The sequence below is a fragment of the Anolis carolinensis genome, chromosome 5 (genome assembly GCF_035594765.1).
Source record: "Anolis carolinensis isolate JA03-04 chromosome 5, rAnoCar3.1.pri, whole genome shotgun sequence".
In the NCBI taxonomy this organism is placed as follows: Eukaryota; Metazoa; Chordata; class Lepidosauria; order Squamata; family Dactyloidae; genus Anolis; species Anolis carolinensis.
In genome coordinates, this window is record NC_085845.1 from 80,097,645 (window position 1) to 80,115,400 (window position 17,756).

General features: G+C 39.0%; 1 protein-coding gene across 9 annotated transcripts in view; it reads right to left on the minus strand.

Annotated features, from left to right (window-relative positions):
- limch1 (LIM and calponin homology domains 1) overlaps positions 1 to 17,756 on the minus strand; it is a 261,489-nt gene that overhangs the window by 130,570 nt on the left and 113,163 nt on the right. For all 9 annotated transcript variants that reach the window (XM_008111641.3, XM_062981645.1, XM_062981642.1 and 6 more), the window contains one exon: positions 4,103 to 4,172. In XM_008111641.3, the coding sequence (XP_008109848.2) occupies positions 4,103 to 4,172 (70 nt within the window). The remainder of the gene's footprint in view (positions 1 to 4,102; positions 4,173 to 17,756) is intronic.

Below are 17,756 nucleotides of genomic sequence, written 5' to 3' on the forward strand. Positions count from 1 at the left end.
AAATTATCTTTGCAAAGCCAATTCTCTTCAGGTGAAAATCAAGCAGAATTAAGTTGACAGAAAAACCATACACCGGCTGCATGTGCTGTCAGAGAATGGCATCAAGAAACATGATATTTTTAAATATTTATATTTAAAAAGTTTCTGCAAACTTCCATTTGTTTCAAATTTTGTGGATTCTTTGCATTCTATCCTGGGGGGGGGGGGGGGGAGGGGGGCTGAGTAGGGGAGAACTTTTGGGAAATTTTGAAGCTCATGATATATTTAATAACGCATTTTGCAGATGTGAACATTTTATATTCTACTAATAAATTATATCACATGCTCTATAACATTCCACAAAATTGAAAGCTGTTTCATGAAGGCATTTAGTTTTAGCCATATTAAAATATAAAATTGGGTATCGCTCTTGTTCTCCCCCTCACCACCCTATCCACACGTTGCTCTGAACCTTTTCTGGCTGTTTAATGTGTATTAATAACAGTGTATTACCAAGAAGACAGGGCCAAGGGTTCATGCTGGACTTGGTTTACTAACCACAGATTCATATTTTTCAAGGATGTTTTTAAAGCCCTTCCAAGGCAGACCTCCAGATTTCAGCAGTTTCAGAGTTGAGAAGACCACATTTGGGGCTGAAACAATATTGACTTTCCAAGGGCTATTTCTATTCCCACACAGCTCAGTGAGTCATGCATATTTCTTTCCAGTACTTTCACCCCAGTGATTATATTATTGCTCCACCAAGCCAACTGTAGATTATATAATAAACAAGATCTTCTACTAGATAAAGAAAGACATGTCTCACAGGTGTATAAGGCAGCTAAGCTAGAGAGAAGCACAGCTGTTAATACATGGTTTGTTATCTCCCCAGGCATACAACATACTATTGTAGGAGCAGAGGAAATTATGCACTTCCAACTCCTACTCAGTTAATATTTTTACTACATCAATAGCAGTTGAGAAGCTCAATTTCTTCTCCCTATGAATATTTATCAAGTAGTTAGTATAGAATCAGCCTCCAAGATTCTATGTTCTCACCATTACAGTTTCCAAAGGTTTGATCTCCAACAAGGCACGATGGTGGAAAACTCAGCATATTAGAAAGCTAACTTTCTGAAAAACTATAGTGGGAAACAACTAAATTAGAGGAAGAATGGGGCTGAACCTTTGTCCTCCACAGGTGTTCACCCAAGTACATTTCTCCAGCTGGGCTTAAAATGGAAAAGTAAACCTAAGCAGAAGAGATAAAACTGGCTGTCCAGGGAAGAGGGGCAGGATAGGTTCAGGGCAAAACAGGTGGTAGAGAAAAGATTCAATGCTTTTTCCTGGAATTTTAAGAACTAAGTTATGCAACATCCTGCTCAAAAGCTCATATCTTACAACTTCATTCATAAGTCTAGATGTGTGACCCCATGGCCATGTCTTTATGTTTAATTTATTCTTCTGAAACTGCATCATCTTCACAAAGATAGTATGGCTCCTGTATCTCGGGGGAATACATTCCAAGACTCTGTATGGATACCTGAAACCATGGATAATAGTTAACCCTATATTTTGATTATACTTGGGATGGAAAAATGTCATAAAATCACAATGGAAGGCCTACAGAGATCCACCCATTCTGACGGGGAGCAGGGAGATCTTTTTAGGAGCATGGGTACGTGAAACAGTGGATATTGAATCTATGGATACTGCACTACTGTACTGCTCTTATTTCGGAGAAAACTATTGTGCTGGCCAACAGATATTTTGGTGCCTCAAATGTTCCTGTTTTGGGGTACATTTGACCTGCTAATTCAAAAAATGGCACCAGTTCCTCTCTATCAGCTCTAGTTTTTGAGATGATGAACATATGCCATATACTAGTCTTTATCTGCTCACCCATATAGAATCATGACAACCATATCTAAGAAACTACATCTGATGCAGCCTATTCAATGCAATTTTCTGAATCTGTACCCCAAATAAGCCTAAGAACAGGCCTAAAAACCAAGACACCAAGAAAAATTTTGTTGGGTTGTATTATCCATACTTGTTTAAACCATGAATTGCATGTGTAACTTTCTCTTTCATAGACATACTCAGGCATTTTCTACTTCATAAATAGAATTAACACTTGGAGGGAGAAGACTATGTCCACTGGCTCCACCTTCAATGTTATTGCATCTCTAACACTCTAAAACATCAACTTGATATTAAGAATAAAAGCCAAGGAGCGATCTCCCATCCCTCCTGTTTACTGTATCTGTATGGGGTGCATCAGGCTATAGTCGACTATGTAAGAAATATCATTCCTTGGCTTTCATTCTAAATCTTCTTCAGGGAAAAGGAAATAATTTAAATGAATAACAGTTAAAATATACAGTGAAAAATTAAGTGCATGAATATATGAAAAAGTCATTAAAATGTTAAATCTAGTTTTTAATTAACAATTATTTGAAAACAGGACATAACCTCTGCTTTTCCAAAGAAGCACTTTTGTTTGTTTTCGGGCTACAACCTCATGTTAATATTGAGGTTATGGGAGCTATACTAAAAAAATCCCTCATTTAAAAAAAATAACCCTGAACAAAATGTATTTAAAATACATTATGGCAGATACATGTAAAAAAACAATCCTTTGAGTGGGTTGTTCTGAGTCTTCCGGGCTGTATGGCCATGTTCTAGAAGCATTCTCTCCTGACATTTCACCCACAACTATGGCAGGCATCCTCAGAGGTTGAGGCACCCTCAACCTCTGAGGATGCCTGCCATAGTTGTGGGTAAAACATCAGGAGAGAATGCTTCTAGATCATGGCCATACAGCCCGGAAAACTCATAACAACCCAGTGATTCTGGCTATGAAAACCTTCGACAATCCTTTGAGTATTTTTAATAAGATTATTTTACTATATGACCAATTTAAATGGAGCTTTATTGCGGAAGGAAGGAGAAAAATAAAAGATGGCTAACAAAAGTGTGAACAATCCAGAATCCGATGATCAAAAGATGTCATTCTTGGAAATACTGGGGGAATGTTTCAAAGGGATTGACAAACACAGTGACCTGAAAACCTACTTCTGCTTCCACCTTCAAATGCTGAACATTTTACTAGATGTAAGACAAAGGAAACAACGATCAGTTAAGTACACAGGCACCTGTAATATTTTTAGGATCAATCAATTACCTATAAAAGTGTCATGTTAAAGTAGTACAGAAGCTAATAAAAGAAGAGATGAACTTTACACATCTTGTCTATAAGTCAAACATTTTCCTCACAAAATAATTGAGTTCCTTTGCAGCTGAGCTGATGGAATATTTCAAAATGATGGAATATTTCAAAGATATTTCAAATATACTTTGAAAGATTATACACTTTGAAATAATTAATTTGCTCTGGAGTGTCATCAAGTTCAAATTAAGAAAATGAAATAATTCTTGAATGTTATAGCAGAGCTTTCTGCAACAACACCCAAGAATCTCGAAAAAGTTTTGAAAAAACTAATGTGGCTAGAACAGTGGTTCTCAACCTGTGGGTCCCCAGATGTTTTGGCCTTCAACTCCCAGAAATCCTAATGGCTGGTAAACCGGCTGGGATTTCTGGAAGTTGTAGGCCAAAACACCTGGGGACCCACAGGGTGAGAACCACTGGATTAGTAGGAGGAATATTCCAGAATGCATCCAAATGTTGAACAGAGAAGCCTTCATTACACCCGAGTGTTTCTGTTAAACTAAACTAAACGAATAACAGAATTAGAGTCCGTGGTTTTTAAGAGAGAGAGAAACCTATATATTTCTTCTTTACAAAAATATCAGTTTTTATTTTCATTGCCTTTATTAAGGCACAAATTTTAACACACGTGCACACACATTATCTTGCTGTAGAAGAATATCTGTCTGCATGATATAAAAAGCTCAGGCCAATTTAAAATTGGCCAGGTGACAGCCCTAATTGGAATTTCTCCTGAGAGACACAAGAGCATCAGTATAGATTTCACTGATGCTGCCCAGGTTTAAAAATAGAGATTTACTCACATAACCATGTTGGAACAGATGTTAGGAACACTATTTGCAGTGTTTACCAGGATGTAAACAACACAGTTAAAGCATCTCAGATACTCACCAGTCCTGCAATAGGAGTCGGCAATCTATTGATCTTCTTGACCAATCCAGGCTTTATGGAATTCAGCAACCTGTCACAAGAAAGAACATAACATATGAATAATCAGTCTTAAGACCTGATTTGCTAATTGTTTATTCTTGGTAAAAGAGTACAACTCTTTTAAAATCTCAAGGCCATTGACTTGGAACAAAAATTACGTAAGTCAACAAACAAAACCATTGTCTAAGTTCAGATCAGTATCTCTAGCTTTGTCAAGAGTGCCCTAAACTGAAAGCCATGAATTTGCTGGTGTATTGATCCAGTCTGTGAACCACTATCCAGCTTTGGTCAAGGAAGCTCTGGCATGGAGATTAAGACAGAAACATATTTCCTACATTGGTTAGAGCAGAGGTGTCAAACACCTTTTTACCGAGGGCCACATCAGCCTTATGTTCCCAGGTCCCCATCCACACACACCACAGAAAGCACGTGCTTTCTGGGGTGGGTGTCCAGATGTTCTCCCAGAACTTTCCAGGAGAACACCCAGACACTCTAATCCCCTCCCCAAAAGCCCTCCAAACCCCTTTGAAAAGTAAATTAAGCCCGGAAAACCATGGGACTTCTGTCATGGGATTATCCCTGGAAGGCATGGAATAAACCTACTAACAAATTAATTCACCACAAACCAGGGCTTTCCAGGGTTTTGTGGTGAATTAATTCATGTTTTCCAAAGATGTCATCTGGACAGCCTCCATTTTGTGGCGGGAAGACCGGCATTTAAAGGGGCTGTCTGGATGTGCCCTAAGTTGTCTTGATATTAAAAGTCTCACGGGACACATAAAAAGACATGGTGGTCCTTGCATTTGATACATGTGAGCCAGAGGAACGACAGTTTCATGCACACATATCTATATATATATAAAAGGGTAATGAAATTTCGGCCTAGGACAAAACAACAAAACTACACATCCCAGAAACACTAAACTTGGCAGCACAACCCCTCATCCATGCCTCTACATTCGCACAACAAAAAGAAAAGAAAAATAAAGTCCTAATTAGAGAGAGAGGAATAATTGTTTTTATCCAATTGATGCCACACTGCCTATAAAATACAGATTATCTGATTTTAACTGGATTATATGGCAGTGTAGACTCAAGGCCCTTCCACACAGCTACGGTATATAACCCATTTATAATGGACTTAATGTAAGGTAAAATCTTTACCCTTTACCTTAACTACCGCCAATTCCTCAATACTTTATTTCCCATACCACCATACTTCGCCACAGCAATGCGTGGCCGGGCACAGCTAGTGCTTCTATAATAGCATAATATTATTATAGATCATATACAATAAGACCCCTACAGCTGTGGCACCAATATCCATGGTTTCACTTGCAACTGTGGTATGCTTCCCTCAGAAGTTACTACAAAGTCACACTGGAGGTACTGGTAGCAAATTCCTAGAAATGATACCTCTCTTGGAATCTAGATCTTCCAGAACAGCTCCATGGTGTGCTGGGATCAGAAATCAGATACTTAAATGGTGTTTAGTTGTATCTGAGATGGTAGATAACCATGGCCTGGACAGAAACACAGTCCCTTGAGATACAGGAGTCTTACCGTGGTATATGATATATAATATATTACTCTCTTGTTAAATATTCACACAGATATAATTGTGAAAAACTATAAAACAATGTAATGAAAAAAGAGTGTTTATATGTTTAATGTACTGCTCAACCCTCCAAGTGGTTTGTGATGGTAAAATGCTAACAGTCAATAAAACAGGAATCCAACAATAATTCAATAAATTTTGATATTTAAAATTTTAAGAGCAAATTAAAGATCAGGGGCACATCTACACTGCAGAATTAATGAATTTACCTGAAATGGCTTAATACTATGGAGTCATGGGAGCTGGAGTTTTACAAGGTCTTTAGCTTTCTCTTTTAAAGAGTGCCGATGTCTCCCCAAACTACAAATCCCATAATTTCATAGTATTAACTCATGGCAGTTAAAGGGGTGTCAAACGGCATTAATGCTCTGGTACATATGCACCCTAAATGCCTACCAAAAGAGGGAAGACTTTAGCTCGGCATCTACATTTCTATAATGAGGCTGCTTGGGACATCTTCCTATTGAAGGAATTCCACCAAAGAGATATTGTTTCCTTGGTATGTGCCCAATGCATAATTATGGATGATGGCACCCAGAGAAATATATTGGTAAGCAAGAACTATACTTGAAACAGTGCAGGGGTAATGCATTCAAAGCATTTAAACAGTGATCACTCTTATTGCAGTATTCTACACAAAATCTCTAAATTTCTGCACTAAGCATATTCAGGCAAGAGGTTACCAGTGCATGGATGTCGGCATGGCTAGGCGGAATGGAGAAAAGACAGGCACGTAAGTACTTTGTCGAAGTCACCTCCAATTTCTTTCTCTCTGAGCTGTGGTAAAGTTTATTCATGACAGACATGCTGTGTATTGTCCTGACAAATGCAAATTATAAAAGAAGAGCAACTGTTCATTTGCACTCACAATATTGGCAATGTCTGTTCTTGTGGGTACTGGTTAGTATAGTTGGCCTCCCATGTTTGCGGGTTGATTTGATGATTTGTTGATTTGATTTAAATGTTCCCTCTAGGAATCTCTAGGTTCTCCGGCACAACTTTGCTCTAGGACTTAGAGATTCCCAAAGAGCTCTTTCAGCGACATTCTATGGTCAACCTTCAGTAGAGGTTGACCACAGATTCATCTTTTTATTTTCATTTTTTCACTTTTATGGTAAACCGGTGCTTCTAATTCCAGGAAATGTGGAGGGCTGACGGTATAATAGCTAAAGTTGAAAATGGGCTCTTCTTGCCATTGAGACCACTTGGACCTCAAGTGATAGAGTGAGATCTAGGAGTACCTGCAATCTAAGGCCCCCTCAACACAGCTGTACTGGAGCCTCTGGTGGCCTAGGGGATAAAAGCCTAGTGACTCGAAGGTTGGGTTGCTGACCTGAAATCTGCCAGGTTCGAATCCCACCCGGAGAGAGCGTGGGATTCTATCAGCTCCAGCTCCATGCGGGGACATGAGAGAAGCCTCCCACAAGGATAGTAAAACATCAAAACATCTGGGCGTCCCCTGGGCAACGTCCTTGCAGACGGCCAATTCTCTCACACCAGAAGCAACTCCGGTTGCTCCTGACACGGAAAAAAAAACAGCTGTAAAATATCCACACCGAACTGGATTATATGGCAGTGTGGACTCAGATAATCCAGTTCAAAGCAGATATTGTGGATTATCTGCTTTGATATTTTGGGTTATATGGCTGTGTGGAAGATCCATAAGGCTGGATCTACATTGCCCTATATCCCAGGATCTGGTCTCAGTTTATCTTCCTATCCCAGATTATCTGGCAGTGTAGACTCATATAATCCAGTTCAAAGCAGATAACAATTTTAAAAACTTTACACAGTGAAGATATGTTTCAAATCAGTTCAACAATGAAGCCATGGTCAGCACGGGGTTGTGAAACAAAGGTCTTTCCAAAACTGAGCTGCCAGAACAGAATAGGCCATTTTTAATGCCTTCCTCCAGTATGCTACCCGTATTAGAGTGAAGCAAAGAAGTGCCTTCTAAATAAACCTCAATTCTCTGGTGGGTGTATATAGGGTGTTCCTTGTTACTGTGATCCCAAGCTATGCAGAGTTTTAAATGCTGCCACTAGCACCTTTAATGAGGATTGGCAGCATATTGAGCAGGAGCAACTAGTTGGGAGTAAACTGTAGATGTAGCTTGCTCACCAGTCTAAGCAACTTGGGGCCCTACATCCCAGGATCTGATTCAAGATTTTCTGCTTTAAACTGGATTATATGAGTCCATACTGCCAGATAATCTGGAATAAACAGAAAACCTGGGATCAGATCCTGGGATATAGGGCCTGTCTGGATGGCTCTTGGAGACTACTCTTAATGCTTCTTGAAGGCTATAGCCTGACACAATCTTGCTTCCCTTTTGCCTTTTCTTTGTCTCACCATCATCTCAAGAGAATCTGAACCTACTTACTACATTTGAAAGGAACTGAAGAGTTGATGGTGGTGGAGGAACAAAGAGACAAACAAAAACTACAAGGACAAAGGAACAGACCATATGGGTTTCCTTCATCAAACTGTATTGTATTCAAATACCACAATGTGCAGCACTATAACTACTGGTAGGGTTTATGTTCAGCTCTCACCACAAAGAAATATCATATAATGACTGATTCTACTACAAGTTAAAAGTATCATAGATACTATTTCTGGATTTCATAGCCTCCTGAAGTGGAAAGTCTGATCTTCTGTTACCCTGTACAGATCTAGTCTCCAACTCCATTGTTACACCAATGGTTACACCGAGACCACTGTCCTAGGCAGTTACAGACACAAGTTAAACCTTTGTATTGTATAAATGCCATCAGCACTAGGTCCTAGGCCAGATGAAAATGGATGAAAAACACGATCAAAACCTAAACTTTCAATGTTATCTAGCTTAAAAAAAAAGATGGTCTTCTTTATAAATATCACTCAGTCTTTTATGGTCCCTCGGCCTCTGCAGAGTCTTTGGCGTATGAACAAATTGTTGAATTCCACCTCTCTCTCTATAGGGAGACCCTGAAGATATCACATGGATGAGCTATAGGATAAAAGAAGAGGATGAATGAATATGAGAGACCAGGAAAACACAAAACATTTTTAAGCCAGGAAGTTGGCAAGAATTGTGAAAGCAAAAGAATGTGAAGGACTAAAACACATGGCATGTCTCTGTAGATGGGTATGTAATAAAATGGACATTGTTGGATGATTCCAAAGCTTCAAGATCTCAGAGACAGACTGCCTGTAAGCTTAATACACTTTTAAGCTAAATTCCCAAGATTAAAGAATCAAGATTTAGCTTTGTCTAGGTCACAAATAAAGCCATTTAAAAATCCCAACTCAGTGGTTAAATTGTTGGATTTTTCCATTCATTCTCCTAGTTCAGTGGTTCTCAACCTGAGGTCCCCAGATGTTTTTGCCTTCAGCTCCCAAAAATCCTAACAGCTGGTAAACTGGCTGAGATTTTTGGGAGCTGTAGGCCAAAAACATCTGGGGATCCCAGGTTGAGAACCACTGTTTTAGTTGGAACACAGAAACCATCAGCCATTCCACACATTGGTTCCCTTATTTTTCAAACAGCGAGTTCAACTCTGTTTCAAAATCAATGACACAAAGAGGACAAATAGCAAGTAAAAACAAAAGCAATGTTTACTCTTGCTTTTGATACTCGAATTGCTAGGATGGACCAAAATGCAATTTTTAGCCCTAACCAAAGTAGGTCCATTGAGTAAGTTATGATATTATTGCAGGAAAAGCATCTACAATTTTCTATATCCCGTGAATGGAGATGGAATAGTTTTAATTAAACTGTGTGGATAGATGCTACATACACTGGACAATAAATCTAGCATATTATTCCAGTTTATGACTCATCACTATGAATCTGATTAATTTAAACTAGTATTTAAAATCCAGTGCACAATTAGGAGCCTTTCCAACACTATAACATTAGAACACTATGATTCCACTTTAATTGCTATAGCAACGTTCTATGGAATACTGTAATTTGTGGTGAGCCACTAGAGCCTTTTAGCTGAGAATTTATAATACCCATCCTTAACCTACAAAGTTCGAGATTCTATGGATGTTGTTATTAAAGATGGAATAAAGTACTATAATTGTGCACTGAGAAAGGGGTCTACATTTTTTTCTAAAATATATTTATGCATCTTAAAAACATGGGATTTTTCAGTCCACTGATCCTTCCTTCTTATGGTGTCACATGAGGATTCACACTCATCTATAGAATTCAGTAATAGAGGGAACTATAGCAGCAAAGAAGAAGAAAACAGTTAGAGAGCTATAGGCAAAGTACCTATCTTTTACAAGTGCTACTGCTTATTTAGTTACTGGGAAAATATATCACACATTTATCTTCCAGGCATATAATGGCAATTTTACCAAGCAATACTAAATTACGTTAAGACTTTCCAAAGCTAACACAGATCCTTTCACGCATTGCCTAAACTATCTGTACTGTAAAGTATTGCACAAAGGGCTACAAATATCAGAACTTTAAGGCTTCATAAACTATAAAACCCAATTTCAGAATTTCCCATTGCATTTCAAGCGCAGCTACCGAAAAGAAAGATCCGGAGGTCTTAATGCAAATGCCAAATGTCCAAAGCTGTTTGAAATACATCTTTAAAAATGTTTAGATTGGCTTCACTGAAGGTTAAGCAAGAGGTGAAGGGGAAGCGAGAGGAAGGGCTCCAGGCCCGCATTGGGAGGAAATGAAAAATGTGGTTAGACCACCACTATTCATGACTGGGGATAAAGAATCGTAAGGAAGAGAAAGAAGACAGGGAAGAAAAATTCTTGTTATTCAGCTCTTCCCTTTAGCACATTAATTTCAAAGCAAATTTGTTACTTAAAAAGCTTTGTTTATTCATCGAAAGCATTAAACAAATAGTTAAAGTCTTTTATGAATATGCCTAAAACATTTACATTAGGAAAACATGAAAGGAAATCATAATCATATTCAGATAGTTTTTGTTCAATAAATTTATTTAATGCTTAAACCAGTGCTTCCCAACTTTTTTTTTGACCAGGGACCACTTGACCAGGGACCACTTTGACCAGTGACCACTTTGACCAGGGACTACTGTGACCAGGAACCATTTTGACCTGTGACCACTTTGAACAGGGACCACTGTGACCAGGGACCACTGTGACCAAGGACCACTTGACCAGGGACCACTCTCTTACATTAGTACCAAAAGAGTTAAGAATCAACGTTTGGTCAACTTTAGTTTCGGTTTGGCTATTTGGGGTGTTGATTCAGAAAACTGCATTGGATAGAGCCCCATCAGCTCTAGTTTCTGATACAGAACATATGCCATCCAGTAGTCACCACCTGCTTGCCCACAGAACACCATATTTAATAATCTAGAGCTGATATGGTCAATTCAATGCACTTTTCTTAATCGGCACCGCAAACCACCTCAGGAACAGGCCTAAAAACGAAGACACCAAGGAGCTTCCAGGAGCCACATGGAACAGCTCTGTTCAGGGGGAGGGAGGAGGAGAAGCAGCAGTCAGGAGGCTTGTTGTTGCACCTTTCTTAGGTAGTCAGCCTCTCCCCTCCTGACGTCCCCATTGCCTCGGCACTATAAAAGGGTTTTGCAAGACCAGTTGCTCTCTTTGCAATGATGAAGTAATAGTAAGGCCGGGGACCATATTTTAGTTCTTGTGCACCACTGCTGGTCCACGGACCACAGGTTGGGAACCACTGGCTTAGACCATGGGTCTTTCACATACAAAAGAAACAAGTAAATACATATAAACCCAATTATAAAATTATAAAACACAAAGCAATGCAACATTTAAAAATACTACATAAACTAGCTCTTGCATAGTTAGAAACCAAGTAAAATTCAGTATTATTGAAGATTTAAACAAGAGAGCTTTTAATATAAGCAACCACACAATAGTTAGATAAAAGCAAGTGAAATAGTTTTTGTTAAATACAGAAAATATAAGGTATAGAGAACAAATAAAAGTCATGGCTTTCTGAAATCAGCTCTAGACAGACCTTGGAAAAGTGACTCCCAAAATCTCGCAGCCAGCATGGCCACTAGCATGGAGACTCTTGGAGTTATCATCCAGAACCAGAGATTTGTCTAAACTTTGAATTGGGAAGAAGAAGCTCCAATGGAGAGCTCAAGCCAAGGTTGAAAAGAAGCACAGAATAGCAAAAACGAAAAGGAGGTGGATGCCTGTATTTTCAAATTCAGGTTCATTTTCTGCTTATCTATAAAGCCCTCTGGACACTTTCGGCCGTGTATTATCTCACAACTGAACCTGTTTAGTAAAAGGCCAAACTCTAATAACTACCCAAAAATGTCTGGCCTCTGGAGCAAGTTTAATTTGGGGTTGGAGGTTTGCCGCATTCCCACTTAAACTGATTCCACCATTTCCTTAGCCAAACCCCATAATGTTGGAGGCAGCCACACAAGTATATTTCACTTTTCCCAAGGATTTCATATACCCAAGAGAGACTTGGGGATTTCATATACAGTAGAGTCCCACTTATCCAACATAAACGGGCCGGCAGAATGTTGGATAAGTGAATATGTTGGATAATAAGGAGGGATTAAGGAAAAACCTATTACACATCAAATTAGGTTATGATTTTACAAATTAAGCACCAAAACATCATGTTATACAACATATTTGACAGAAAAAGTAGGTCAGTACGCGGTAATGCTATGTAGTAATTCCTGTATTTACGAATTTAGCACCAAAATATCACGATGTATTGAAAACATTGACTACAAAAATGCGTTGGATAATCCAGAACGTTGGATAAGCGAGTGTTGGATAAGTGAGACTCTACTGTATGTGCTTTCTTATGGTAGGGAGAAGTGAGTGACTAAATCCGAGATCTCAGCCTTAATTGGAATGCAGGTCTCCTTGCTCCTGGGAGTTGAAAATCTATTGCTCCCAAAAGCTTACATGCCTTATGTTCATATCTCCAGTGCTGCTCTAACAAGATATGCACAGCTGGTTATTTTTGAACTCCAGAAAGACATGACGATATTAGGCAGTCTACTTGTTTGGAGCGTGGGCATTCTGTGCTGAATTCTTCAAGACATACCCCCATGTCTGGAATGGTGGCTTACCAAGACAAACATAAATGCTTGGTACACTTTAAGAAGTATGGCTATATTCAGAGGGCAGACTAGAAAGGCAGCTTGGATTCTATGGTCTCAAATTAAACACTTTAAATTAGACTGTAATAACTTTTATTTAGTGCAATCTACTCTTTCATTCCAGAAATGTTTTTGAAAAGCTAATTACAAGTAGTCAGAGGGCAGCATATCATTACAACTTTACACAGACCACAAAAAGCCACAGAACTCTCCTCTAACTATTCTTTTTGCAGGCAGGAGATTAGTGGGATGGAAGCATCCTTGTTCTGAGGGATTTTTGGACTACAACTCTCTCAAAGTCCTAGACCCCTTCTACATTGCCATATAATCCTGATTATCAAATCAGGTAATCCACATTATCTTTGAACTGGATTTTATGAGTCTACACTGCCATATAGTCCAGTTCAAAGCAGATAATCAGGATTTTATATGGCAATGTAGAAGGGGCCTAAAGCTGGATCTATACTGCCCTATATCCCAGGATCTGATTCTAGATTATCTGCTCTTTATATGAGTCTACATTGCCAGGTAATCTAGGATAAACAAATAATCTAGGATCAGATCCTGGGCTTTAGGGCAGTGTAGATCCAGCCTATGTTTTCAGGCAGGATTCTTTCCCAGCTCTGTCTAAAGATCCCTGCTATTTTCCAGTAATGGACCATTCAAGTATTAAACAGAACTAGCTCTGTTTAGTTTCTAAAGTCAGATAAGATCTGGAGTGTTGAAGGAAGCATGTTGGGAGATGAAGCCCGAAAGAATTACGTTTTTCAAGCTCTGGTTTCTGAAAGGTCCCTTTTTCTTTTGGTACTTCCATTGAAATCTTGTTGGAATGATATATAGAGCATTCATGTACAAAACCGTTTTGAGCGTCATGATGTGCACCGTCACCAAACCCTGATGCACAAGAAGCTGAACCTACCCTGTTTTAGGTTTGTCTGTGAAAGCGGAGTGGATCAAAATGGGCAAAAGTAGAGCCACATTCTGGATTTCTAGCCTACCAGTCTCAAAGGCCAGCACTGCTGTAGGTTTCTTTTTTCCTCTTGATCCTTGGATATCGATTTAGCATGATTTTAAGACAGATAAACGAAATGGTTTATTTTATAGAGTTTTGTATTTCATGAACTTTCCATACCTTAACTTTTATGTAATGATTCAATAAATAAATAACAGTCTCTCCAAATTCCTTTGCAGCATTAAAGTGCTGAATTAGTTGGAAGCTGGGGTGGGTGGGAGGTGTTGAGGAGAAACCTTTAGTGTTGCCAGCACACAATGTCTGTCTCTGTTCTGGGAAAAGAAGATGCAGTTGAATGGGACGTTGAAGGAAAAATAAAAAAATGTTCATTAATGATGAGAAAGAACAGCTTTACAAAGAATCAAAGAGTTGGTAGAGGCCATCTAGTCCAACCCGCTGCCACACAGGAAAAGCACAATCAAAGTACTCCTGACGGATGGCGATTCAGCATCTATTTAAAAGCTTCCAAGGAAGGAGCTTCCACCATACTTCAAGGCAGAGAGTTCCACTGTTGAACAGCTCATACGGTCAGGAAGTTCTTCCTAATGTTCAGGTGGAATCTCCTTTCCTATCATTTTAACCCATTGCTCCAAGTCCTAGTTTCAAGGGCAGCAGAAAACAAGTCTGCTTCCTCTTATGACATTCCCTCACATATTTATACATGGCCATCACGTCTCATCTCAAACTTCTTCAGGCTAAATGTACCCAGCTCTTTAAGACACTCCTCATAGAGCATGGTCTCCACAACTTTGATCATTTTAGCTGCCCTTCTCTGGACACCTTCCAGCTTGTCAATATCTCTTTTGAACTGTGGTGCCCGGAACTGGGCATAGTATTCCAGGCAAAGGATTCCAGGCAAAGACTGTGGTGGAGGTTCCTTCTTTGGAGGCTTTTAAGCAGAGGCTGGATGGCCATCTGTCGGGGGTGTTTTGAATGCGATTTCCTGCTTCTTGGCAGGGGGTTGGACTGGATGGCCCATGAGGTCTCTTCCAACTCTACTATTCTATGATTCTATGATTCTAGGATAGCGGGACACCATGTCTTCCCTCGATCTGGACACTATACTTCTTTTGATGCAGTCCAAAATCCCAGTTGGCTTTTTTAGTTGCTGCTTCACACTGTTGGCTCATGTACAACTAGTTGTTCATGAAGACTCCAAGATCTTTGTCACATGGACTGTTGTCGAACCATGCATTACCCATTCTGTATTTTTGCATTTCATTTTTCTGCCTAAGTGTAGTATTTTACATTTGTCCTTGCTGAAATTCATTTTGTAAGTTTTGGCCAATCAGCTCTCTCTAATCTGTTAAGGTCATTTTGAATTCTGATCCTGTCCTCTGGAGTATTAGCTATCCCTCCTAATTTGATGCCATCTACAAACTTGATAAACATTCCCCCTACATCTTCATCTAAGTCATTAATAAAGATGTTGAAGAGAACTGGGCCTAGGACCGAACCATGCAGCACTCTACCAGTCACTTATTCCCAGGATGAGGTGGAACCATTGTTAATAGTTTTATTTTTCATTGTTGGATCCTATGTTGTGTATTTATGTTTATTACTTGAATTATTTTAAAATAGTTGTATGGTTCTGTTTTTATTATGTGTATTGTATTGTATTGTTTCTATCATGTTGGAAACCGCCCTGAGTCCCCTGAGGAGATAGGGCAGTATATAAATAAAGTTTTATTATTATAATATTATTATTATGAGCAACCTTTGGGTGCAGTCACATAACAAATTACAGATCCACCGAATAGTAGCATTGCCTAGCCCACATTTAACTAGTTTGCTTGCAAGAAGGTCATGGGGGAATTTGTCGAAAGTCTTACTGAAATCAAGATATGCTACATCCATTGCATTCCTTGCATCTACCAAGCTTGTAACTCTACTTGAAATCCATCCACCTAGGTACCACAAATGAAATTTGGGTAAACTAGGAAACATTTTTTTACATCAAGAACTTTTGTGGATTTTCTGTAGGATTGTTGACCAGTTAGTTTCAATGCCTGATTGGAAATAAATGTTTCAAGCTACATAAAGAGAAGCCTATAATTACCAATCAGAAGAAATTTTCAGGAACCAGGAAACTAAGCTAGACAGTGGCAAGTTCTTCCAGATTTGTCTTTAAAAACTGCATGTTCTTACAGTATAGCCTCTCGGGTTTTGCAAGAGTTTGCTGGTTGTCATAATATCTGCACCCATTCATTCCATCCTTTTTAGGGGCTAGATTTCACAATTTCTTTGGTCTCCAGTAGGGTACTTCCAAAGGTTATTTAAAATTGGGGTAGTCCTATGATCTGAAAGGTGAAATTTCTTCTCCTTGATTTTTTACAGGGCTATCCTACAATGGAATCATATCACTGATGCAGTATAGAACTATAGCACCAAAATTATAAACTTAAAAAAAAAAGAAATTGGAAAAAAATAAGAGAAGAGAAAGATATCTTTTTCTTCCAATATGTCTCAGCGTTGAAACGATACACACTTGAGGGTGCAAATAAAACATTGCAGCTGGTGTCAGGAATTGCCAAAAAGCAGTCCAAGATAAGAGAAACATCATTTGGATATTTTTTTAAAATCACTAAAGAGCTACAGAAACAATTACTGCAACTTTCGGTAATCTTTGTCCTGTCTGAAAGAACCAATATGTAAATATAATCTGAAGACCTTGGAACAGTTTCTTTTTACTACAACTCCTCAAATCCTGCTGGCTAGGGATTCTGGGAATTGTTCAAATAAGTAATACAGTAGAGTCTCACTTATCCAACATAAACGGGCCGACAGAATGTTGGATAAGCGAATATGTTGGATAATAAAGAAGCATTAAGGAAAAGCCTATTAAACATCAAATTAATTTATGGTTTTACAAATTAAGCACCAAAACATCATGTTATACAACAAATGCTATGTAGTCATTACTGTATTTATGAATTTAGCACCAAAATATCACGATTTATTGAAAACATTGACTACAAAAATGCGTTGGATAATCCAGAATGTTGGATAAGTGAGTGTTGGATAAATGAGACTCTACTGTATGTTTGAATTCTGCTAATTTGCATGCATATCAAAATATCATATCAAAATGAATGCTGCAGTGGAGCATTCTGAGCTGATGAACTTGCTGACTGGAAGGTCGGCAGTTCAAATCTGCGGGACAGGTTGAGCTGTCACTGTTAGCCCCAGCTTCTGCCAACCTAGAGTTTGAAAGCAAGCAAATGGGAGTAGATCAATATGTACTGCATCATCGAGAAGGTACCGGCGCTCCATGCAGTCATGCCAGCCACATGAACTTGGAGGTGTCTACGGACATGGAGATGAGCACCACCACCCAGAGCTGGAGATGAGCACCACTCCTCAGAGCCAGAAGGGGAAACCTTTACCTTTCTGAGAGGCCAAGTCTACCCAGATATCTTGATGATCAGCTGAGCCACAATCTCTTTATCTGTGTTTGCTGTTCCTAGGCATTGAATGTTTGCCTTGTGTCTGTGTTTGTTGGAATCCGCCCTGAGTCCCCTCAGGGAGATAGGGTGGAATACAAATGAAGTATCATCATCATCATCATCATCATCATCATCATCATCATCATCATCATGCACTACTATGTATCTCCCATGCCATTTCGAAACCTATATGCAACAGAGGAAAATTCTTAGAATTTGAAATTTGACAGTACTAACAAAGAACATAAGAAGCATCATAGATTATAATAAATGTTATCTGGAGAGAGAGGGCAAGTGAATATGAGAGAGAAAGTCAATGGAACAGCAGCCTACAGCAGTTGTAACAATGTAAATAGTATTTTCTGGCATTGCTCCCCTTGTCATCACATTCACAACCTCACAAACTTCAGGAAGAGGGTTGTCATACATTAAA